The sequence below is a fragment of the Triturus cristatus genome, chromosome 4_2, assembly GCF_964204655.1.
Source record: "Triturus cristatus chromosome 4_2, aTriCri1.1, whole genome shotgun sequence".
In the NCBI taxonomy this organism is placed as follows: domain Eukaryota; kingdom Metazoa; phylum Chordata; class Amphibia; order Caudata; family Salamandridae; genus Triturus; species Triturus cristatus.
Genome location: NC_140586.1, coordinates 592,983,962 through 593,010,807, shown reverse-complemented (window position 1 = coordinate 593,010,807; position 26,846 = coordinate 592,983,962). Strand labels below are relative to the sequence as shown.

At 44.8% G+C, this 26,846-nt stretch overlaps 1 protein-coding gene across 2 annotated transcripts in view; it reads left to right on the top strand.

Annotated features, from left to right (window-relative positions):
* RABGGTB (Rab geranylgeranyltransferase subunit beta) overlaps positions 1 to 26,846 on the top strand; it is a 231,668-nt gene that overhangs the window by 153,368 nt on the left and 51,454 nt on the right. The window contains exon 7 of one of the 2 annotated variants that reach the window (XM_085602256.1): positions 330 to 455. The exons of the other annotated variant lie outside the window; for it this stretch is intronic. Coding sequence (XP_085458382.1) covers positions 330 to 455 — 126 coding nt within the window. The remainder of the gene's footprint in view (positions 1 to 329; positions 456 to 26,846) is intronic. 2 annotated transcript variants of the gene reach the window in all.

Here is a 26,846-nt window from a genome sequence, read left to right as displayed (position 1 = left end):
CATTCCAGGTTCATAAAATAACTTTGTAAATGTATGGATTTGTCTCGTGTCTTTCAATGTTTCGATAATTGATACATTGGTATAAAAAGATATACATGTCTGTATATTTTCTCATTTGTAGAAGCCAATATTTGTTTTTGTTTTTTTGTTCCTAAAGTGTGTCCATATTAATGCTTGATAAGCATAATATCCTTCACCAGGTATCACCAAACATGAATGTACAGAATAATTATGCAGTTGGTAGGGGCTTTTTTATTTTTGATGACAGGTGAGAAAGTAAACCTAGATTTCATAATTTAAAAGTTTAAACGTAAACTTTATATTTGTAGATATATTGCTGCACAGGGTTCTTGGCCATAACGGGTCAGCTACATCAAATCAATGCTGATCTGCTAGGGTGGTGGCTTTGCGAGCGGCAGTTACCCTCGGGAGGACTGAATGGACGGCCAGAGAAGGTATGTGTTGAGCTACAGTTTTGTTACCTGGGCTTGTCATTTGTTCAACTTGTACACGTTGTATCACTTGCCATGCTGAGATACGATACCAATGGCATAATGTAAGCCATAGAATTGACACTAACATAGCACATAAAACATAACGTTCGAGGCTTGGAGCGTACTCTCTCTGTGCTCTGTCTGCTGCGCTGCGTTGCTGAAAGTTGTCACACAAACAGTGTATGTTGAGATATTGTTAACCTCTTCGCTGCGGCGCAAATTCTGCCGCAGCGCTCCCGCAGTGCTGACATTCCGATCGTGGTCATGACGTCTCCCGGCCGTCGTCCGCACACGCCCATCATGACTCATGACGGCCGGGAGAGTCATGAGCATGGAAGAGGTTAATACAATAGACACTGGATGATTTGGTCGGTGTTTTATTGTCGCAGAGTCACGCCACCAACTTCAGATGCCAGCTTGTCAGCCCCAAGTCTCCAACTGTCCCAACAGAGACATCACCATGGAGACCTGGAACCAAACTAGCACGAGCTAAAATGCATAACAATAAAGAATAAGCGAGTCAGTACAACACATCCCCCTCACCCAAAATGCTGAAAAACTTGGAAGAAAAATGAACACTGAGGGTAAGATACCCAGTGTGCAGGGACTGGAGTTGGATAGAGTTTGATTGGATTTGACTCTTGGCGTTCTTTTGTTGAGAAAAGAGGCAAACCATTTTAGGACAGTGCCTGAGAGCCCCATCCTACATTCCAAGAGGTTAAGTAGGTTGTCATGTTTGACTGTGTCAAATGTAGATGAGAGCGAGTAGTAGTAGGCAAGCTTCATTCTGATTAAGCAAAGAGAGGGCATCGCCCACTATGTGAGTAATGGCCGTCTCAGTGCTGTGGCCAGAGCGGAAACCTGATTGGAACTGGTCGAGGAGTTGGAATTGCTCAATGTGTTTGCGCAGCTGTTCATGTACACATTTCTCGAGGCGTTTTGCCAGGGTAGGAATTTTTGTGGTTGGTCGATAGTTATTCAGGTCTTCAGGGTCAGCCGTGGGTTTTTTGAGAACAGGGAGAACTAGGCCCGCCTTCAGGCAGTCCGGGATCTCCCCTTGGAGAAGCGAAGCGTTGATGATCTTGGAGCAGAGCTGGACTAGGGCTCCTATCATTTCTTTAAAGAAGTTGGAGGGGAGGGGGTCACTGAAGTGATTTGAGGGTTTCAGGGTCAATGGTATGCTGAGGATGGCAGTGTCATTGAGAGGCGTGAATTTGCTCCAAGAGGCATTGTTTTTGGGGCAGAAACAGCACAGCGTAAGAGGAGGGGCGGGCGATGAGGAGTCGGGATAGGGTGAGTTTTTGATTAGAGCCGACTTAAGGTCCGATTAGCCTTATCGAGGAAGAAGTCAGCAACGGCATCACAGCTTGGCTGAGGGCAGGAGATGTGAGGTGATTGGCCGAAAGTGTTATTAGATTGTGACTTGATCAACTCAGAGTATTTTCGGGCGATTTTTGACTTTGTCAAGTTGGGATTTGAAGAAGGTTGCTTTTGCCGTTCTGATGAGTTTATTGTATCGGCTCCTTTCTAGTCTTGGTTTTTAGTAGACCAGTGGATGGAGTGTTGCAGGGATTCTGCTCATGCACAGAACTATGCGCAGGAAACCAGGACCTCGGTGTAGTGTTGTGTACTAAAAAAGCCACCTCAGTGCCCAGAACCCCAATCCGACTAGCAATAGTGTCTTTCGTTCTCATTACGACAGCGAAGCTACCAATGATCAGACAACCTAGAACATGCGACTTAGTAAACTCTCAGGAATAGTGGGAAACAAGAACACTTTCGTTCACACTCATACTTGTCCACAACGTGAGTAATCAGACACTGTATAGTTTAAAATGTTTATTTTTAACTAACGTGCTCTAAGGTGCAGTACTCTATTCAATACGAGCAGCATAATGCATAACAACATATGATCTATGATCAGCATTGTAACAATTCCATAAAGCACAAAAGGGGAAACCATATTATAGTAACAGTAGAACTAGGACTATAGTGCCTTTTACCACCCTCCCCCCTCCATACCCCCCCCGTGCTCATGAGCTAGTTTAGAATAAATATAGAAGACCTCTGGGCTTTGTCAGCGAGACCCCATACCTACGAGATCAGATGCAATGAATTACATCCCAGGATCAGCTCAGCTCTTCTATGTTGGAAAGGTTTTCTCCAAGTGCCTTCTCATGCATATAATGCCATATTAAAAAGCACCAGAGTTTCAGTTGGGCCACTGTGCTTCATGTTATGTCTATGTGCGTGGGACTGATCAAAGTCAATCAACAGCGTACATTGTTATTCGACCTTGAACATGCTGCGCAGACAGAGCACGGTGCCCAGCTAGATATGTGAAAGGTAGACCGGTCTCGTAAAATACTCTGTTGGCGCTGCTTCACATGAGAACGGAGCCATGTAGTGTTGTGTTCAAAAGTGGCAGAATGGCAGCCAAGTATATACTACTTCTGCTAACTTAACAATGTCTGCAGTTAGCCCCATTTCCTCACTACAGGAGCTGATCTCCAAGCGTTCTGCTAATCTAAGGCTGGGTTTGTCTGAATTTAGGCTGTCATTGAACCATGGTTTGGAGTCTTTGATGGGTTTTCTTTTTAGTTTAAGGGGGGCAGTTGCATTCAGGGCAGACAACATGGTGTTGTTACAGTGCTCAGTGAGGTCGTGAACGTTGGCCATGTTTGCAGGGGGCAGTAGGGAGATATTGCAGTGAGATATGAACTCATTTATGTTTGTATTATGGAGCGATCTTTGCCACTGTTTTTGTTTTAGTGGTTGTGATCTTTTGGAGTTCCAGCTTTCAAGGATACTGAAGGTGATATTGTGATGGTTCGACCAGTCAAAGGGGAGAATAGAGTTGAATGGAGTTGGCATTGGCGATGATTAGATCTAGGGTCGAGCCTAGGTTGTGCGTGGGACTGTCACAGAATTGGGTCAGGGAGAGATCAGTTAGGAAGTTTTTGAGACTATTAACCGCCTGATCATGCGGATCATTCCAGTGGAGGTTGAAGTCTCCAAGGAAGATCTGGGGGCAGTGTCATCCCAGGTTGGAGTAGATGGTTTCCATAGTTTGTTCAATAAACGGGAGGTTGTCTCCCGGAGGGTGGTAGAAGATGTGCAGGCCTCATATGGGTCTATGCTTGCTAGTGATATCTATGCATAAATATTCACTGGATGAGAGATTAGCTGAGGGGTACTGTTTTGCTGAGAGAGAGCTGTGGTAGATACAGGCTACGCTACCACCCGTTTTCTTAACTCTATTGAGTCTGATAATGTTGTGACTGGGCGGGACTAGAATGTCAAGGATGAGGCCTGAGGAGTCAGTGAGCCAAGATTCAGTGAGAATAAGGAGGTCAAGTTTCTGAACCAGGATGAGATCTGCAAGTTCTCCAGTATTGGGGTATCTTTCATAGATTCACATGCCTGAATCATTCCCGTCGTCTGAGTGGGAATCCCACGGTACATAAAAATAGCAGTATACATGCATATAGAAACCATATCATAGGTAACCTAGAACCAGGTAGCCAGAAATCAAAAGGAAATAATCCTCCACTTTCATGACTCGGCCACGTCATTATATATAGTCTAAACTATAGCCAATCGGGCAACAGCACCCTCCAGAATGTTCTCCTCAGAGGCTCAGGCTCTTAGATTTTCTACCGCATGTTGTGTGAAGGGAGTCTCCCTGAGCTCTGCTCAGTATTTCTCTGGTTTCTTCAGGAACTCTTCATTTTATGATGTCTTCTTCAAAGAAATCTCTTTCGACCTTGTGAATCTTGTGGGAAGCTCCGGCTGTTTTCATAAAATCCCCACAAGAAGTGCATTTACTGCTTGTATCCTGACCACCAGGTGAGAGACTGCAAGATCTGCAGAACTTTCCCACCAAAGACTCTGAGGGACAGAGAAGGATGTCTACTTCTGTGGCTACAGAAGATTAAAGATCAGGACAATCCCTTATCTGAAGTTGGGAGTATTGCCTCTGTCAAGACTACTTCCTCTAGGAAGAGGACAGCTGACACGAATTTATCTTCTCCTCGGGCTAAGGTGTCGAAAAAACAGCACACTTCTAAGGGTGCTGAGCTGCCTTCACCTTCCAAGAGTAAACCTCTTCCTTCTACGCCCTCGAGAAAGACTGTGAAGTCTCAAGCTTCAAAACAAGTTTCTGACAGAGATTTACCTTCAGAATTGGTGTCCCTCTTCGACGATGTCTTCGTTCTCGAAGCCTACCGTCGGCATGACGACGACGTCGACTGCTACTTTCTCTGCGCCGAAGCCGCAAATGATAATTTCGTCGGCATCATCGCCATCGATGCTGGTATCTGTCTCCATGAAGCCAGTCTCGTCGACGAAGGAGGTGAGATCCACCGTCGACGTTCCTTCGACAAAAATGAAAAGCCTCGTCGACGGCTGCCTCGTCGACGGCCGCCTTGTCGTCTAGGTTTGTCTCGTCGACTATCACTTCATCGTCGTCCGCCTCGTCGACGACTACCTCGTCGACGCTGCATAGTCTACGGCACAGTCTACACAGTTGCCTCCGTCGACAGCAACGCCTTCTTTGCTACAAAGACGTGGAGCTTCCTTGGAGGTTCTCTCTCCAATTCACACCTCCCCTTCTAAGGATCCTCTTGTGTTACCTGAACAGTTGCTGGATTATGAAGAGTATGATGAAGAATCGGATGAGGGTGATAGGTTTCGTACTGCCAGGAGCCCTTCCGAGCTCTTCATTAAATATCAGGATGTGGATCAAGAAGATGATTTCTGCCAGGAGACTGTTCCTTCAGTTCCAGATCCAATTCCTATGGCCCAATTGCATTTGGCTCTTATAAATAATCTGCATACATGTTGGACGATTATCGCCGTTTCCCTCCATCTGAATCGGCTTCTTCTTTACCACCTACACCTGTTACTCAATCTTCATCAGCATTGAGGTCGCCCAGACCACATTCTCCGGTACCTTCGCATCACTCTCAGGACGCTCACACCACGGATGACAATAGGGAAGAAGGAGAACTGAATGACAGATCACTCCTTACAGAATGGGACGACTACCAGATACAAACTCCGTCTCCATCTACTCCTGCTCGGGTTGACTCTCCGCCAGTTGACATTGGACGTTTTCATCTTCTCATGGAGAGGGCAACACAACGGTTCCTCCTTTCTATGGAAACAAAGAAGGATGATTGTTTCCTTTATGATTTTAAAGATCAGCCGAGGAAGCAAATACGGTTCATTCCTATTATTGACTTTATTTGGCAGGAAGGACAAAGGTTATGAAAGCTCCTGCTTCTAGTCTTGCCCCACCTCGAGAAGAAATAAGAGACACCAGACAATTCACCAGCACCAGTCAGCCAAAGGCAGATTCCGTTATCGCCCAAGCAGCTCAACGACTAGCGTGGAATCCTCCTTCTCCGCTGTCAGCTCATCCTGATCGGGATGGGAGACGTCTGGATGCTATTGGAAAGAAAGTTTCGACCATGGCTGCAACAACCGTCCGTGCAGCTTGCTCTCTGGCTATCTTAGGTCGATATGATCGACATGTTGCCTGAGCCCTCTAAGTCTGAGGCGCTAAAAATTCTTCAGGAGGGTGAACGAATCTCGGCTGAGATTATTGATTCGGCTGTGGATGTTGCGTCTATGGGTTTTCGACAACTGGCAGGTGCCGCAGTCCTGCGGCGACAGGGCTGGCTCAAAAGCTACATAATTTCGCCAGGAGGTTCAGGCTAAAATAATTTATGCCTTTTGACGGCGAGTATCTTTTTGGTCAGCATGTTGCCGAGGCCCTCCAGGCCATTAAAAAGGATACCGAGACAGCAAGATCTCTTGGTACTCTTCAGTTTAGGAAACCGCCTTTTCATGTCGCTAGAGGCCATGGATCCTTCTCTGGTCGAGGAGAATATAATCAACAAAGACAATACCAGTCCTATCAGAGTAACCAACGTTACTCATCTCGGCGTCAACAATCCTTCAGGCAACAACCAACTACCTCTTATTCACAAAACAGAAGAAAGTCTTCCTACCACGGACGTGATGCGTCTAAGAAGCAGTGACAACTGCCACCTGCTCTACCGCTTACCCCTTTAAAAGTTGGAGGAAGAATCTCCCGTTTTTACTCAAACTGGTCAACTATAACAACAGACAAATGGGTCTTGGACATTGTGCCCAGAGGTCATGTTCTAGAATTTGTAAAATTTCCTCCGAATTCTCCTCCTAAAGGGCCACCTCCAGCTCACCTCACAAACTTTTTTTCCCAAATAAATGTGATGTTACGAAAGGGAGCGATCGAAGTAGTTCCTCAGTTGCAAAGAGGAACCGGTTTCTATTCCAGATTTTTTCTGATAAGAAAGAAATCGGGAGAATGGCGCCCCATTTTAAAACTTCGCTCCCTCAACAAATATCTAAAAATGTTACCCTTCCGGATGCTGACTCTTCAAGATATTCTTCAACTCCTCACTGCGGGGGAGTACATGACCACCCTCTACCTCCAAGACGCTTATTTTCATGTACCAATTCTCCCCAGACACAAAGTTCTTGAGGTTCAGAGTGGCTGGCAGGTACTTCCAGTTCAAAGTCCTTCCTTTCAGACTACGTTTCACGCCCCGTGTCTTTACCAAGGCCTTAGCACTGGTGGCAGCACACCTTCGACTGGAGGGAATTCAAATCTTTCCTTATTTAGACGATTGCCTTATCAAGGCGAATTCTTTCACAATCGCAAACGCCCATACTCAGATGTGTCTCTTTTCCCAATCTCTGGGCCTCTCTGTCAATTTCGACAAGTCTCACCTTGACCCATCACAAAGGAGAATGTTCTTGGGAGCCACCATAGACACTCTGCTGACACAAGCCTTTGTCTCAAATGAAAGGCAACTGATACTTTGCAAACTTGCCCAACTGTTGCGATCAGGAAAATACGTTTCAGTCCAGCAGTTCAAGTCACTTCTGGGGATGCGTTCATCCTGCATTCCCCTGGTCCCCAACTGCAGTCTCAAGATGAGACCTCTGCAAGAGGAGCTCAACAAACAGTTGTGGCAGGTTTCAGGATCCTTCGACGATCACATCCACATCAATTCTCGGATTCGGGAGGCTTTACACTGGTGGACTTGCAAAAAGAACGTGACAGCAGACTGCTCATTTCTAATGGAAGCTCCAAGTTTCGTCATCACAACGGACGCCTCCCTCGAAGGATGGAGAGCGCACCTGCAAGGGCTCACAGTCTGCACCAAATGAGATGCTCAACACAGACTTGGGATATCAACCTCCTAGAGTTGCTAGCTATCTTCCTGGCCATCAAGCCTGGCCATTTTCGCACCATCATTCTCGGAGCATCGGTGTTGATCCGAACGGACAACACAAGTATGCATTACTTGAACAAACAAGGAGGGACAAGATCCGTTTTACTGTCTCCACAAGCCCAGCAAATTTGGGATTGGGCGATCTGACATCGGATAAGTCTAACCGCAAACCATGTCTCGGGAGTTTCCAACGTCCTTGTGGATTCCCTCAGCAGGTCGCCAGTTTCCAATCACGAGTGGGAGCTCCATCAACCAACTTTGGATCACATTTTTCAGAAGTGGGGTCGACCCGACCTGGACTTGTTCTCGACCAGTCAGAACCGCAAATGCCCATTTTTCGCAAGCTGGCTTCCCCACAAAGGATCATGCGGGAATGCGTTTTCGATGAACTGGTCACGGATTTATGCCTACGCTTTTCCACCGATACCGTTGGTTCCCAGGGTTCTCCGGAAAATGAAGGAGCCTTGTCGCCTGATACTCATAGCTCCCAGGAGGCCTCACCAGTTCTGGTTCACCAAACTTCTCCTTCTCTCCAAATGCGATCCCATTCAGTTGCAACCAATACCGAACCTTCTATCCATTCAGAATGGACAGATCTGCCACCCGGATCTTGCATCTCTGTGCTTAGCGGCCTGGCGCCTGAGCACCTTGAATTCGCTCACTTAAACATTTCTTCGGACTGTAGGGATGTCTTGGCCAATGCTAGAGCACCTTCCACAATAAAGACATACAGGCTCAAATGGAAACGATTTTGGCTGTGGTGTCAAGCTGTCAACATTCATCCAATTCATGCAAAACCGGAACAAATTTTGCCTTTCTTTTTACATTTGGCAAGATCAGGCATTTCCCATTCTACTCTTAAAGTATTTTTAGCGGCTATTTCAAGATTCCGGCAGGATGGTTCCAACTCTTTACTCCTCTAGGGTCATTCAGCAGTTCTTCAAAGGATTGTTTTGCATGTTTCCTCCCATCCACCGTCCACCTCCATCCTGGCATCTTAACGTTGAGCTCTCACAACTCATGCGACACCCCTTTGAACCTATTCATAGGACAGATTTGAAGTTTCTTTCATGGAAAGTGTCTCTGCTGTTGGCCTTCACATCATCTAGGCGGGTCAGTGATATTCGAGCCTTCACTATTAAACCGCCTTTCCTTCAATTCACCAAGGACTCTGTAGTGCTACGCACCAACCCCATCTTTATGCCTAAAGTACCTTCGGACTTCCATCTCAACGAACCGGTCATTTTAAAGACTTTCTCTCCTAATCCCCAATCACCTGCGGAAAGGGCTTTACATACTCTTGATGTCAAGAGGTGTCTAAAATTCCATTTACAGAGGACATCTTCAATACGGAAATCTAATCAGCTATTTATAGCTTATGGAAAGATGCGTACAGGACACCCAATATCCAAACAGTCTATTGCTCGTTGGATTTCTGCTGCAATTTGTTTGTCATCAGCATGCAGGCAGACCATTACAAACAACTCCGAGCACATTCTATCAGAGCAATCTCTTCCTCTACCGCTCTTTTTGCTGGTGTGCCTCTTCATCAAATCTGCAGAACTGCTACGTGGTCCAGCAGGCACACCTTTACCAAGCACTACTGTCTGGAAGCTGCCAGCGATGCCGACATGTCTGTGGGACAGGCGGTTCTCCGTAATCTTTTTAAATAAGGTGAGCCTCTGTTCTTCTCTCCTTATTTTCTGACGTATAGATCTTCTATGATTGTGTGTGTGTGTGTGTGTGTGTGTGTGTGTGTGTGTGTATATATATACATCTGTGATTACATATTGCCTGTGATATGCATATGCTTATGTTGTGATAATATCACCAGTATTGTTATGGAGTTACTGCTCTCAACTCTGAATCAGGCATGTGAATCTATGAAAGATACCCCAATACTGGAGAAGAACAAAAGTTACTTACCTGTAATCTGTGGTTCTCCAGTATTGGTGTCTTTCACAGATTCACATGCAACCCACCCACCTCCCCTCAGAGGCTCTTCTATGCTCTTTTCCCTCTGGATCACACTTGTGCTAGAAAATCTGAGCCCACAGGGGGGGAACATTCTGGAGGGTGCTGTCGCCTGATTGGCTGTAGTTTGGACTATATATAATGACTTGGACGAGTCATGAAAGTGGAGGATTTTTTCCTTTTGATTTCTGGCTACTTTACTTCCTGGTTCTAAGTTACCTATGATATGGTTTCTATATGCATGTATATTGCTATTTTTATGTATCGTGGGACTCCGACGACGGGGAATGATTCAGGCATGTGAATCTATGAAAGACACCAATACTAGAGAACCACAGATTACAGGTAAGTAACTTTTGTTCGTCCGTTGCATGTTTCACCGCTGATCTACAGTTAAGTAGCAGGCATTTCAGGTGTGCTTTGTGTTCAATGGGCGAGAGCTGCGTAATGGGGATCTGCATGAGGTTGTTGAAGTTTAAGGTATTGGCGTTGAGTCTGGGGGCTCTGTGCGGGTTAGGTGTGATGCATTGTAGTGCCTCCGTGTTGTCTTGTTTGGGATTTTTCGTTTCAGGGGGATTTAAAGGGGTGGTTTGTAAAGATCCAAAGGGGGCTGATAATGGCCGTATGAGGGGCGTTGTATGCTCAGAGGAGGGAGAGAATATCTGGTTCTGATAGCTGATTATTGGATCTGGCGGGTCTAGATGGGGCGTTAGGGTAGGGGGTCGTATTCCAGATCTGGCCTGGGGGTTTCAGCCCGTGGTCAGACGGTAGCATTGTGAAAGGGGATAGTGGGATATGGTGGTGCTGGATCAAATGCAGGAACTCCTGCGAGGTCTTGTTGGAAGCGAGATTAAGGGCCAGGTCAGCGGTGGTGTTGATGAGATTTTGAATGACAGTTCTGAGATTAAGAAGTTCCTGGTTTATTTCCTTGAGGTTAGCAGCCAAATCCGCATGTGGTTCGTGTGGATGGGAGGAGAAGTAAGGTTCACTATTGTGGACATAGGTGAGTTCACAGAAAGGGGACGAGGGGAGGGGGATTTTCGTCTCAGATGGCAAGGTAGACATGGTGAGTGGACTCGAGGGGGGGGGGTGTTAGGTGGCATTGCTTTCCTCGTGGAGAGTGGGCATGCCAGCTGTGGGGAAAGGGAATTGTGTAGGAGAGAGTTTGGAGGAAAGGGAGATTGGGAGGTGTGGGAGAGGTGGTCACGGCTAGGGATAGCAAATTCTTCAACATAATGGGAATGGAGTTGGGCAATTCTGGGTGGTTGGGGCACGGTGGATGAGTATGTGGAGCCTAGGTATGGTAGAACTGGAGCCCTATGTGAGTTGTTGGGAAGTATGAGGGGTAGTCGACTGGTAGTTGTGGGACAATAGAGAAATGCTATCTCAAACAGCTGCATAGAAACATGCTGTGTTTGGCATCAAACACCTTGGAATCATACCTCCACACTGGTAACCAGTGTGGGAGGTATGATTCCACCCTTCTGAAGTGAGCTTCGTGGGGTCACTGGTCTATCCGGTGCCAGCCTTCTCGACCCGGTCAGCACAAAATGGATGGTGCTGTCCAGAGACACATTTCTACCTTCCTGCTGCTGAGCCAAGATCGCGCAGAGGAAGGCAGCACAATAGGCATCCTGTCACAGGGAGGTGTGACCACCTCCCAGACAGGATTTAGTGTATTGGGGCTGGGTGGGTGCTCTCTGAGAGTGCCTGAAAGTCTGCACCTTGGGTATATTTGGTGTCCCAGGGCATAGTCCAGCTCAAACCAGTTCTGGGAGCTGTTTGCTCCTGCTCTGGCGTGAAACTGGACAAAGGACATGGGTGTAACCACCCCTCTGTCCTGACCCTCCTCTAGTAGGGTCCCCGAATCTGTCCAACCCTCTCATGTGGGTACATAAGGGCTTATCTGACTGTAGCTCTCTAGATTTTACGTGGACAAGATTCCACAAGAAGAAGCCACTGACCTTCGACCGTCTGGACTTGAACTGGGTCCGACTTCGCCTCCCTCTCCGTCCAAAGCTTTGTCTGTGCCTTTGCTCCATACAGGCTCCGTGCAGGACCTGTGGTGCACTAAGAACAACTGAAGTCCTCCCTTGGGGTGAAGGAGTCCCCCTCCCCCCCCCTTGCATTTGCAGGCACTTCAGCCCAACTGACCGGTCTGCTGCTCCCGAGCTCCTGCGTACTCTGAAGACTCCAGCAACACAGGAGGTGAGTTTCGAAGGTCTCTGAGGTTGATCTGCCCTCTCAGCAAGTTTGAGGCCAGTATCCCTCGTGGGGACTGCATAACCTGAACCCCTGTGCACCGCGTCTATTTGCAAGTGCATATGCTTGTTGGCGATTCCCAAGCTTTTGCATTGGACTCCGTGTAGTCCTGACCCTTGGCAATATTTCCACCAAAGAACTCTGGCCTCCTTGCACCGAGTGCTCCATGGGCTGGTACTTTGTGATCCTGCTCGAGGTCCCTTCGCGACTCCGGGTCATTCGCCCTGTGGGTCCTCCTGAGGGTCATCTTGAATTCTTTTGGGCTCTCCTGTTTGCTCCAGACGGGCCCTGACTCCCCATTTCTTGGTGAGTCCCCTGGACCTTGCTTGTCCACACCGTAACCTGCTTGACCTTCCTGCATGGGTTGCTTTTGACAAGGCTTGTTGGTGCTCCAGCCAGACACTGACCCCTCAGCACTCGACATCCTTCGTGGGACAGCTTGCATCTGGCTCCTGGTCGTCGTCGACGTATCCTGGTCCTCGTGGCTGCAGAGTCAAGCATCCCATCTTCGCACCTGAAGCTCCCGACATCGATGGGCATTTATCTCCCGAGCCCCTGGTCACTCTGAAGTGACCCAGACTCTGTTCCCTCTGCTTTCAGGTTCCTGTCTTCAAGAACCCATCCTTGGATTCCACCGGACCCCTTTCACCTTCATGGCAGCAGCACTTCTTCGAAGCCTTCCATAGAGAACAACGGCTGTTTCCGACGCCACTTCAACCCTATGCACCCGGCTCCTCTGGGATAGGTAACTCTGGTACTTCAGTATCCACAGGTGGGGTGGCTCTCCCACCTCTTAAGTTCCGAGGGTTTCCTCCAAGTCCTCCTAGAAGTGTCTTTAAACTGTAAAATTACAACCGTGACTTCCCCATAGAATTGTACGGAGCCCACGGTCTTGTTAGCACATTGCACCCGTCCTCCGTGGGGTCCCTATCTACTCACTTTGGGTGGTTCCTTGGGGTCCCAGCGATTCTACGTGCTCCAGATCTTGTCTTGACCCGAGTCGTGGTTGTTATACCACTATTTTAGTATATGGTTTGGTCTCCCCCTGGAGCCCACTGTGTATTGTGCTACTTATAACTGTTCTATTGATCTCGTATTGTGTGCTTTGTGTTCTATCCTCGGGTAGAGGATACTAGAGTGTTATATTAATAAATACATAATTTCACATAACTACTGTGTGGTTCTCCTTTCATTTAATTAATTCAGGAGGTGATGTTCTGGTAAAACAATCTGCTTTACATTCCTTCAAGACTAAGCCTGAAGGCTGCTCTCCACAGCTACCACTAGGATAGCTTTCTAAAGGGTATCTTTGACCTCATAAATCATAAGGGTTGTTTGGACTGGTGCAAGGTGCTCACTTCAATTAGTATACCAGGCTAACTTCTCACAACCTCTGTTCGTCTTTTTCGTCCGTTTCCGTTTGTCTGCTTGTTTCCGTTGGTCGTAGTAAGTTGCTGCTCACTCCTGTATCTTTTCAATTAAGAAAAATGCTTTGGTTCACAAGGGAATTGGTGGTGAGCTTGTCCCCAACAAGTATCACTCGTAGCCAGTGTTAAGACAATGGACACTGGATGATTTGGCAGGCGTTATATTGTCTTCTAGTCACACCACCAACTTCAGCTGCCAGCTCGTCATCCCCCAGTCTCCAACTGTCCCAACAGAGACATCACCATAGAGACCTGGAACCAAACTAGCACGAGCTAGACTGCATAACAATACAGAACAAGCGAGTCATTACAACAGTTATATACTACAGGATCTACAATTTTATATATAGCAGTATTGAATATTTATATTAGACTTTATTAATATAGCCTTGTAGCCCGCCGTAGCGGGCTATACCGGCTATTAAAGGCCCGCTGCAGCGTTAAAGGCCCGAGCCGAAGGCGAGGGACTTTAACAAAAGCAGCGGGACTTTAATAGCGGTATAGCCCTGCTACGAAGGGCTATAAGGCTATTAGAACATTATGCCACTAGAGGGCAGAATGTTCTAACAAATTAAACAAAGGCTTCTCGAAGCTCGAGGAGATTTAAATCCCCTCGAGCTTCGAGAGACTTTTGTAAAACATTGGAATGTTGCTCTGCGGGCCTTTACCGGCCCGTAGAAGCACGGAGCACTCCATTGTCTACAATGGAGTGCTCCACATTCCAATGTTCTAATTTCTGTTACGCAACCCAGTTCTTTCCTGTACATGCAGGTTTTTTTCCTTTAAGAGTTACGAATCAGTATTTCGGTCCTTGACTTGCAGATGGTGGTGTTACTGTGACCGTGATTTCATTAGGTTGGTTAGCATTTTTCAACACAGTTGAGCACTCCTATATGCTAAGGTGATTCATTGAGCTTGGGTCTTTACGGTGGGTCCATGGCTTCAATAGGATCCTTCTTTACTGGCAAATTTCAGCAGTCAGAACAGCTGTCTTTACATTTGATACAAAGCACTTTTCTTGTGAAGTCCATTTTAAGATTTTCTACAGACAATACTTTGAAAATGTCATACAAGTAGTAGTACTGTGTGTGTCAGTGTCTGATATGTAGTTTACAAGATTCGCCTTGAAGGGCAGCCAATAGGGTGTCTGTCCTTCAAGCCTTCATGGCATGTCGTCAAAGGTTTCATAGTCCCTTCGTGTTCCCATTATGTTTTGGCCCGAGGGCAAAGCTTCGAGTAGTCCTCATTTCTCGTTGCTCTCACAGCAGTTGCTGGTTTCCCCTCACCCCATCAGCCTTGTTTTTTTTTTTTCTATGATCCTTTCCCCCAAAATTTTCATCATTGCTTCCCTCAGTTAATATCCTTGCTTTTCCGTTCCTACCCACCTCCTTGCTTCACTGTTTTATTTCATCTCTCCATCGTGCAATCCTGCCTAGCATTCTTGCTTCCCTATTATACTTCTTCCTAAATTATCCTTTCCCTGTTTCCACACTCCCCCTTTCAGTTCTCCACCTCTCTGGCCCACAGTTACTACTTCCCTGTTAATTTCCTTCTGGTCGCATCTCTGTCACTCCTTCCCCATTCCTCCTTGCTACCCTCAGTCACATCATATCATCTTCCTAGCCCCCCGCTGCTACCCCCATCCCCTGTGTGACTATATGCCTCCCTTGTTAATTGTTTCCATCACACTCTTGACTACTATATGCAGATTTCTATGCTTATGGAACACCCTCGTTGTGATCTTCTGTGCTCAAAATACACACTGACGTTAATTTTGGCATTTTTACGGCTCAACTTTTAACAAACTTAGACGTTGAAGGATATCTGGTCTGTTTATAATTCTCTGATATCTTGAGATCGATGGAGCAGTGATGGAAGCTTTCTGTGTTGTGTAGTACTGGCTCAAGTTACTGCAGCCCGTTACAGCAAACCGACTTGTTCTAGAACTTTGAGTCGGACAACTTAGGTTCTACATCTTATTAGAGAGAGAAGTTGTGTCTAGCTCAAGGGGATTCTAGTACCAGTTTAAGGTACTTCAGCCTGCCCGGTGAACGTGCTAAATGACTGCAGCTTTTCTGATGTGTTCTTTTAAACAAGCAAGACGTATTGGCTTTGCCTGTGCTTTCTTTAATCCATATTCTGTATTTAACACCTTATGCTCAAAATATGAGTGTTTGTCTTTCAGTGTTCAAACCATTCTATTCTCTCCCATGCTGAAGTTCTGACAGACCCATCGCCCTCAGTCCATTGAGTTTTGTGAACTTCACAAAATTCAATGGACTGATTAGGAGTACTTCTAATTTTGAGGTCATGATGTGTTTTAGACCCAAGCAAAGCAGAGATTTTCATGATAGATTGACTTATTTTTTTTCTGTCCAGAAACTCTAAAAAGGCCAACTATTAATATATTCAGTCAATTTTGAGCAGTTTATTACCAAAAAATAGACAAAGTAAAGCAGTCTTAAAAAATGTTTTTTCCAAGAGTACCGTATTTCTTTCTTAACTGCCTTCTTAGTGTCAAGACAGGACTGCAGTAGAGAAAATGACCCAGGTATATTCCGCCAGAATAAAGAGAGTCAAAAACAGTGCTACATTTATCCTTCTTATTGCAATCATTTATAATAAATGACCCCACTGGCACGCTTAGAGGCTTGGAAAATTGAGACTACCAAAAATGAGTTTGCTGCAGTGTAATGGTGCTTTTAATGAAAATCGCGATCATGCAGTCACCACTTTTCATGGGTAGAGATGGCAGGTAAATCAAAACATTCAATGGAAAAAAAATCAGTTAGTTAATTGTGGTTCAGTTGATACAAAGTTGTAAAACCCCTGATATTTGCCAATTATGGTGTGCAAGTCATACAACACACACCATACCTCACAATCTGCCGTATTTTGCAGCTTTTATTCCGTGTACCATAGCGAAGGGGTACCTGTACATGCGTGAGTTAGAGTGCCTTCGGTATGTTACAAACCATAACTGGTGAATTTAGGCAGTTTTACGGGTTGATATTTGCTGACCTTTAACTGTGGTATTTCCCAGTGAGAGAGTATACATATATATGTATTGCACAGGCAGCAATAACCTAGCCCAGGCATGGCAGTCAACCGGCACGTTGCTTGCGTAGCACAGATTGGCTGATCAATGGCCGGTTGGGCAAAGAACAGTAGATGTGGTATATGATTTTTTTTCAAGTCAGCAATTCATTGGAAAAAACAAGGGTAAAGTTATGGTCGCTTCTGGTCAGAACACCTCAACAATAGTGTAAATGTACCCCAGAAATATAATTTATAATCAGTATGATTAGGAATTAAGCCTGAAAAACCACTGAAATTTGTAAGTTAAAGTTGTCTCCGTATTCCACATATCGCAAGACAGTCATATAAACCATAAATTGCAAAAGCAATGCTTATGAACCGTATTGAGCTAACAAGCCAATTTTAAATTCCATAGAAGTAATGTAATTCTATTTCCACATTTAGCCCAAATTCAGTAATTAGTAATCTGGTGATTGCTGTGCCTCTGATGGTCTAAGCTTCAGTGTTCTAGCTCCTCTTTCTTTCTTTCTTGGCTGGACCATGTTGTCGTGTGTCTTAGTTGGGTCCGGGGAGAAACTCTGCCATTTTTTTACCATATTCACTTTTCCTAAGTTACCTTCTCTTTCACAAGATGACATTTGATTCACATTTGCATGTGTGACACTACAGGATTAGTTTCTCTGAAACTACATTGCTTACAGGTTCCACTTATTTCGATCATTATCACAACACATTGAAGACCACCACAAGGCCTCAACACACTGTGCAAATGTCCTTATTTATTTCCATGCATAAGGCAATGGAACTATCAATAGATGATAACAATGTTGGCCTAAGTAAGGTCTTGGCCCAAGAGCAAGGATGGTTTTGGTTATATATAAACATGCATTTCCGGTTTAGCGCAGAGGAGCACTTCTGTCACTACACAAACTGAAGCCTAGGCCCAGCTGTTTGCTGATCCCTCTGCGAGGGATGTCCGACTTGTGACCATGACCGGGACCTACATTCTTTCCCATCAGGTAATGGGGTTGGATCATCCAAAGGGGGATTCCTGGCAGAACACACTCTAGGTATCTAGGTTAGGGAACACATAGTAGAAGTACGATAGATAAATATATGTATGTATGTATTTATCTTATCTTGTTTTATATGCCTTCATATATACTTTTTCTTAGCAAGATGGTGGAACTTTTAATTCTGTTCACTGTCCTTATATTGCTTATCACTTTCATCTGCTTCTGTCTATTAATCATTGCAGCGCATATATTCTATGCGAGATTCAGATTGGTTCAATAAGTATTGACAACGCCCCACTGTGTATTCCTTGTATACTTCTCTGAGAGAAAGAGCGCATGAGTGACTGAGGGAAAGGGTTCTAAACCTGTTATCATGATCCCTGGCAGAGCGCAGGGTTGTCTTGTTCTGTGGTTTCCAAAACGATTTGCTACCTGTCAGAGGTTAGGGGTGCATACGGTGGCATTGTGGGCTAGATGGTCTCTAGGATGACATATCCTACGGGGGTGCGTGGAATCAGTCTTGCATCATTCCTATGTTTATGTTGCCCAACAAATGCACAGTTCCTACTGGGAAGTGGGGAACTACACAACAATGTCCGCATCATGGATTGAACTGCTCAGGAGTTCCTTGGTGTTGTCCTGTTATGTTCCATTAATAGATATTGTATGGTGATTGGTATGAGGTGTTTCTGTATCATTTCTTTTAGCATCCTAATGGTACAGTCCACAGGCTGCACTGACATTTGATATCATAGACAACCTATGGTATTGCAATCTATAAAGTTTAGAATATTGTATTTTTGGGGGGAGTTGTAACAGATTTTATATTTTCTTGACTCATTATTTGTACACATTACATAATGCACAAATACATAACCCCATGGGAGTGGATGGATCGGTTTTTGGTTGTAGGTAACTGTCACAGCGCATCTGTCAGATTGTGTCCCCTTTTATATGTAATGCTAGGTGTTGATTGGCGATCTGGTGTAAAGGTGAAGTTAAAATGTTCAAATGCCTTTTCGAGATTTCGGTATCTTTCAAAGAGCACACTTTGAAATGTACTGAAGAACATGGCTCTTCCTTCCTTTAGTGTTCTCAGGAATGCAGCAATCCACATATTTGTCTCGGGAGTCATCTACCTCCTCCTCCAGTCAGCCCTGGGTCTCCCAAAGTTGAACCCAGATTCTTCCATGCATTGTACAACTCACATACACACAGCACACACATGCAACAACATGTTTGCGGCACAGCACTACATACTAAATTGATGTAGGCCAAGGGTGAGTCTTCAACAAATTTATAAAGCACCTAGCTACCCGTTGGGCTTTCCAGCGGTATGTGAGTCGAAGAGTGAATTCTTAATTCTCTAAGACAATAATAAGCTGGACTAATGGGAGTAGAGCCAGGTTTTGAGCAGCGTTTTGAATTTGATCTCATTGGGTTTCCATCTTAATTCAGTTGGCATTTCATTCTACAGTTTGGGGAACAGGTAAGAAAATGATCTGCCGCCCCATCTGGTTCTTTGGATACACGGGACCCTCAGGCGACCCACATTTGAAGATCTTAAAATCCTATTAGGAGTATAGGATGACAGAAGAACCCCCTTCGGGAAAAAAGTGGGGAAGGGAAGAGATCCAAATGGTTGGGTAGAGACCCAAATGTTTAATTCCCCTGTAGGCGAGACATATTGTCTTAAATTGTATTCCTTCCTCCACAGGAAGCAAGTGCTGCTGAGGTATGTTAAGGTAGCTTTAAAATGGTCCTTTCAGCGGCATTTTCAACTACCTGGAGTGTCTTAAAGACTGATTTCAGTGATCCCAAGTACAGTAAATTCCCGTAATCTATAAGTGAGAGAAGGAGCACCTGGACTACAATTCTCCTAGATTGTGTTGGTAGTAGATTAGGATCTTACGTAAAGTTCTCAGCAAAGCAAGAGGCAGCCAGTCTTTTTGCTTGGGCTTGCATGGATAGAGACCTGTCCAGCTACATGCCCTGACTTGGGGTTGAGTTATTCCCCACGAACATAAACTGGATTTTGTCTCCATTAAATTTCAGCAGCAATTCGCCATCCACCTCGTCACTTTTTAAAGGCAAGGGGTAGCAGATGCTGAGATCATTTTTCTCGAGCAAGGGAAACAACCAATTGTATGTTATCGGCATAAGAGACAATCAACACTCCCAATTCCCTGCCAAAAGCAGCCACCTGTTCTCAGCAGCGGAACTTTACATGACACGGGGGGGGGGGGAGGCCTGTTCACTCTTATTGATCATTATGAGGTATGCTGCCACCACGGTCTTCGTGCTACTTTACTCCTGGTGAAGGCAGCAGCATCTCCTCACCATGAGGGCAGCATTTTGGGCGCCGCTCCAGGTCCAACAAGACTGCAATCCCTGAGGCAGGCCTATGTCATGGGGCACATGCTCTATCAGTGTTCACCCTTGATAAAAAAAATATTCAGCACCAGGGATCCATATAACCTTGCAGATGGGACACGCTGGGCAGGGATGCATGTCCATCACCATGTGTGGGACTTTTCTGTTTCAACAGATGTTCTTGTTAAATGGAATTATTAGAGACCTTTTTTTAAAGGCACTCTGTTAGTTTTAGATTCAGCAGATTTTGTATGGCTTTGGAATTTTGTGTAGCACAGTGTAAAATATTGGTATCCTAGCCCCTTTTGAGAAATAGCTTTTCCATTTACTGTCACTCAGCCTACAAAGATACTTCTCCATTACAATTACATCAGAATCTAGTTGTCTCTCAAAGTTACTAATTGTATCTGTCTTTTGAGATGTGCACTAACCTCATGTAATAATGCAATGCATGCAGTTGGCTTGCAGAATACCCTGCTTTTTTAAAATCTTGGAATCATTGATCTAAATAGTGACATCCAAAAAGTTAATCATAGATTCATTTTGTAGGATTGTAGATTGTATAGGTTGTCGTTAAGGAATCTAGAAAAGGCCTCTTAATTCCTTCAATGGACCATAGGAGGATGATTTCCTCTATATAGTTACCTACATATATGAAGTCATTGATTCACTTAGAGCTGTTCTGCCTTATTTATAGGTCTCCTTTAAGACCGCTCATTTTCAATATGAAAAAGTAATGGACTCTGCTTTCTCTAGCTCATATTAAGATGTTGATCTGTTTTTTTTTTTTAGAAAATGTGTTGGAACTAACCAGCGATATTGTGTAGGGATATTGGTGTAAAGGAGGCAAACATCAAAAAGTACAAGGCTCATTTTGTTTATTGAGTAGTTTATTAAAGAGATTCTTTGTGTTCTGAATGTAAAACAGTAAACCAGTCACAGATTTAATAGCAAACTTAGTAAATTGTGGGATTTATTGAAATTGAAATGAAATTTGGATTTATTACGCGTGCTAATACCCAGAGGTGTCTAAACGCGGTGGCTCATCCTGATGTGTGAGCCTGTGCGGGGGATACGAAGAGACGGGAACGCTAGTTGTTAAACAGCAGAGGTTTATGGTTTTACGGAAGGCCAGGAGGTTGCTTTCTGTCTTCATTCCAATTGGGAGGGAATTCCAGTATCTGGTTGTGCCTGCAACAAAGCTTCTCCCCTCCCCGTCCCCACCTATAGACTGCCTTGAATTCAATCCTTCTTTTAACCGGTAGCCAATGTAAGGTTGGGAAGGCATGTGCTACTGATAGATGTTTTGTTTCAGGCGGGCTGCTGCAATCTGCAGGACTGGCATTTTATTGAGGAAGTGTGCACTTAGGTTAAGAAACAGCCCACTGCAGTAATCCAGTCTGGACAATGATGTGGAAACCAAAATAACATTTGGAATAAAGAGTGAAGGCTGCTTTTGTAGCTATGTATATTTAATAAGTCTCAGGGGACTCATCAGCAAGGAAAGTTGTCCGATTCCATCCAGGTTGCAGAGGAGACTGCAAAAGATCTGAAATAGTGGTTGCTCATATGCATTTGGACTAGGAGAAGACCTTTTTCCCTGCCCAACCCAAAGTTAATGGTGGTGACTGGTGTGTCACTGATGGGTAGGGGGACGCCATCTGGAAGAGGTGGAGATCCAAGGACTCTGGTCTCTTGCAGAGACCTGCTTGCACATCAATTTGCTGGAGTTGTGGTCTGGTAGATTGGTGTTGAAGGCCTTCCCGCCACCCATCAAAGGGAGGCTGATGAAGGTTCTCACAGACACCACCATTGTCATGTGGTGCTACAGCAAACAGGGCGGGGTGGGGTCAGGTACTGGGTCCTTTGCCAGGAAGTTCGGTGCCTCTGGACCTGGCTGGGCAATTAGGGCACCTCCCTGATCGTGAACTATCTGGTGGGGTCTTTGAATATCAGGTTAGATGAACTCATCCAGTGACACCTAGTGGATTACTGCTGCCAATTAGCCTCTGAGGTGGCACCGTGGTCTTCCACCAATGGGGTGAACCCTGGTTTGATCTCTTCGCCACCGCTGAGAACGTGCAGTGTCAACACTTATGCATGTTGGAGTTCCCATGAATGCGCTCTCTTGAATATGCATTCCGCCTTAAATGGAACACAAGAGCATGGGACTCCTGTATGCCTTTCCACTGCTTCCTCTTCTGCCCAGAGTTCTGAAGAACATCAGGAACAACCAGGCCCAAGTCATCCTATTGGCTGCGGATTGGGCCAGTAGAGCTGGTACCCGGAACTTCTTGGATTGGTCATCTGTCTTCAGATCAGACTGCTACTTCGGGAGGATCTTCTGTCATACCATCACAGCAGGGTCTTGCACCTGGACAAGCGCAATCTCCACCTCCATGCGTGGAGATTGAGCAATGGCAGTTGATCTCCTGAAGTAGTTAATGTGATCTTGGCTGCCTATCAGCCAGACGCCTTTCCATGAAATCAATGTATGTCGGGTGCTGAGGAAAGTTTTTGACTTAGTGCAGCATCCACCAAATGGACCCATTGTAAGCCAAACTGTGGATGTCTTGTTGTCTGTCTTATCTATGGCACAGCAAGTACTTGCTGTGGGCACTGTTAAAGGTTACTTGCGTCCCTTACGGTCTTATTACATTTGCTGGACCAGATATCCTTGTTCAAATCTCCAGTTGCAACAAGATGTTTTAAAGGTTTTCATCATATGTTTCTGCCAAAACCCATTGTGATGCCACAGATGGATTTAAATGTGGTTCTCATGTATCTTATATGTACCCTTTTCCAGCCAATGCACAGTTGTTCATTACGCCTCTTGACCTTGAAAACAGTCTTACTGGTTGCGAATTTTAGTGTGAGTGAGTGTCAGGCCTTCTCAGTCAAGCTGTTAAACCACCCGTTTTCCAGATAAACTTGTGTTAAGTACTTGAACTGCAGCCCTGTTGAAGGTAGTGACGCTAATTACTGTCAGAAAAGCTATTTGTTACTCTACTGGCATTCTTTGTTCAGCCTTATCACTTTGAGGAAGAGAGACTCCACTGTTTGTATCCCAAAGGAGCTCTGAACGGCTACATAGATCATACTAAGGACGATCAGCTCTTATTCGGGTTCTCTATAGCAAAGAAAGGCAAGTTGGTGCAGAAGTGGGCCATACCTCCTTGGATAGTCCTTAGTATTAAGATCTGCTATGACCAGTCTAAGAAGCAGGCTCCAGAAGGTTGGAGGGCTCATTTCACAAGAGCCAAGGCTGCTACCACTGCATTGGCACTTGAAGTGTCTATCATGGATATCTCTCCGGCTGCTACGTAGGCATCAGTGCACACATTAACAAAGCACTATTGTTTTGACAGTCTGGTCCGTCTGGATTAGCATTTTGCCCACTTGGTCCGGCAGGACCTTTTGATATAAGCCATTCAATACACCCAACACTTTGACAGGTACTTCTTTGGTATCTTTTCACAGGATGAGGACTATGCGGTTTGAAGTACCATTTTAGATGAACAAGTTACTTGCCTTTTATAATGCTCTTACTGGTGGATGCTCTGTTTCTAACTGCAGATTCCTCAGCGTCCTCCCACCTCCTAGTTTTGTGTTTTGTGGAATGGTCTCCTTTTCTGTCTAAAAAGGTCCCAATTTAGGAATATGCAGGCTGGTCCATCCATTTTTGTTTCAAATGACATTTTCTCTCCATCTTAGGCACAGACGTTCTTCAAGTTGATGGCTCTCTCAACAGGTAGCAAGCAGAAGTATCCCTAACAAGGACACAATTTAGTACAAGATCTCTGCATCCGACTGACATTAGTCCTTCCATGATTCCAGTCATGGAGCAATAAACTGGGACAGTCAAAAGGATATTATCTGCCTAGAACAGTGTTTCCCAAACTGGGGTCCGAGGACCCCCAGGGGTCCGTGGCACATTCCCAGGGGGTCCGCAGGCAGCATTTTAAAAGCACTGCAAAGTTCCTTGTAAAATTAGCAGTTTTTGAGCAACTATAAAAGTGTCAAGAAAATGCCAGTGATTAATGTACCTGCTGGAGAGAGATGAGAGTTTTGTCCAGTGGCAGCTTTGACTTATCTAATGTGACACAGAGGGTTAATATGCCTACTGCAAAGAACGTGTACCATGCATTTTAAAAAACAGTATTTTATGTGCATAGGTCAGTGGGTTACTGATTTTGTCACAGAGATTCTTTTGTCACTGTGCAATTCATAAGGGACAATCGTAATCTAGCAGTGTCCTATAAACTGTCATCAAAGAGCTGCTTGCAAACTGCATGGTAAAAGTTAGCTACATATGTTTATTCCCGGTCTATCATTATCCTGATGCTGCTATGTTCCCACTTCCTGCACATGAACAATTTTGTAATGCCGTTTTGTCACTTCTATGTGTGCTGCCTAATGCAGCACACATGAAAGTTACAAAACGTCATTTTTATTAAAGATTGTTTATGTGCAGGAAGGGCCACCTTCCTGAACATAAACAATCAAAGGTGATTTGCTTTTTCCGTTGGAAAAAGCAAAAACGAGGAGAAATAAGGCATTTCTCCTCATTTCGCCAAGTTAAGACCAGGTTTTCATGGGCTTAATTTTGGTGCTGTCTCCTATTTAAGCTGACCTTGTAAATAGAGGGCAGCGTCAAAATCAATGGGTATTGGAGTGGAACGCCCACTGCAACTCCCACTGCCCACCTTTTTCACGCTAAGCATTGCGTGAAAGGGGGCCTTATTTACAAGGCAGCTTTAAGCCACAATAAGTGGCTTAACGCTGCCTTGTAAATAAGGCAAAGCCCCTATTGCCACAGGAACATCGCAAAAAGTGACGTTTCCATGGTGATAGGGACTTATAAATATGCCCCTAAAATCCTTAGTAATTCGAGTATTTGTTTTATGTGCACGTGTGTGTTTATTTTTTCGAATTACTGTTTTAATGTTTGAAATTTAAATCCTACAAATTGCTTGGGGGTCCCCGGCTTTCGTTGGTGACTCAGTGGGGGTCCTCAGGAGTCAAAAGTTTGGGAACCACTGGCCTAGAACGTATTCACCTTAAACAATAGAAACTGCTGCCCCGTTCTTTAGACCTACAATCTACCAAATAGCAGTGCTCGTGAAGAAGTAACCAGCAGTCTTTTGCTAGCAAGGAACCCTAAGGGTTGGCCTATCTCCATCCACCCTTGCTTCACTCTCCAGGTCCCCACCCTCCAGTCACAAGAATGCAGTCAGTGTACTTCCACTATGTGAAGAAGCTTCATTTCTACTCGGTTTTATTTTTTATTTTATTTTTTTATTTAAATTCCATGCTAAACCAAAGGTTCGCCAAAATGCATCTCGCTAGTCCCAGTACACAGAATGTCATTACACACGGAGTGCTACTGCCTCACATGTGCTAAACATCCAATGCACAGACACACTCAACACACACACGAAATGTCAGCACAAACATCTGGGGCTCTCACTACAGCCAAATTTCACACTTTTATTCTACTCTGACACAGAGAAAAATGTCCAGTCAACTAACGATTCCACCACCACTTCATGACTAATCCAGGGCATGGACAGGTGTCCTATGCCTGCTACGAGAGCATGCTTGGTCTCCCCATCCAGGTCACATGACCGGTTCTAGATCTTGCCTTATCATGGACAAGCTTAGGCCTATGTGCAAACACTAAGTTAATGGGATTGAAGGGCCATACAGAAATATCAGGATATATCTTTTATCGCAGTCCGGTACTCAGGGCATGGGTGCACACATTTACCATACAAGAGGCATTCCAATCCCCAAAATAGTATTTACTGGTGTGTGCATTGAAGTATTTTCCCTTTTTAAAGGAAAAGCACTGACTAGAGATTGATTGAGCAATAATTGTACGTCATTGAGTTATAGCCCACGGTGCTTTAGGCTGTCTTGCCTCTCTAAAGTGCGTGCTGTGGGCTGAAAGGGGTAGGCTGTCCTAGTTTGAGGGTCTGCAGTACAGAGGCCACGAGAAATCAGAGGTAAAAGTTCCCCATTGTGACCCAGCAAACCTTGATTGGCTGCGAAAATCAGAGGGTGTTCCCGTGCACATCCACACTCCCAGATGCTTAGCTTCGGCTACTCCTACTAAACTTCCTGGTTGCACTGTATTTTCAGTTCCAAAGGCCTTAAAAATTTGATGCACTTTTAGATGATGAGAATATCTGCGGATGTGGGTTAAGGTATCAGTGTTAATGTCAATTTATTACTAGATTGTCTTTAATATTATAAGGCTTGTTGTTTGATTATAAAACCTCTTGTATAAAATTTAAGACGTCAGAATGAAGCACTTCTACCTTTGGTAAATATGGAATTTTTAGATGTAGCATATGCCCTAGCAAAATTAAAAAAATTATGGTTGGGGTAATATGGCAATGACTACAGTTTTAAGACCTGATGGGCTTTTGATAACGTGTAAAGGCTGAGGGCAAGATGCATTATATAGTGCCTCAGGTGCTTGTAAGACCAATGTTTATGGCGGATTTTATGGTTTGTGGAATTGGATTGTTTGAGGGTCGGGGTTTGGGTCATTTTAATGTATTTTTATTATGTGTATTATTGTTTTTAAAAAGTGTCTAAACATACTAAAATCTTGGCTTGACTGATTGCCTTGGGAACCAGTCGCCCATTTAGTCCACTCCTCCCAGACTGTATTTATTTGATGTCTGTTTCATTTTCACACCGCTCGTAATACGAATTTTCTAGGCTAGGAGCAGTTAACAAAACAGATCTTTACTCACCCTAAGACATGGAGATAAAAGACATAATAAAAAAAAAAACGGGCAAATGGAGTAGAGAGCGAGGTGAAAGTAAAAAAAGCAAAACCTTTTACCCAAGATACATCTGCATCCAGAATCTGCAGCAAGCAGAAGTAAGTAAGGCAGGTAGTCCATAGTTAACCACAACCAATGTGGAAGGGTGCATTTTCCACTTTCATGACTTTAG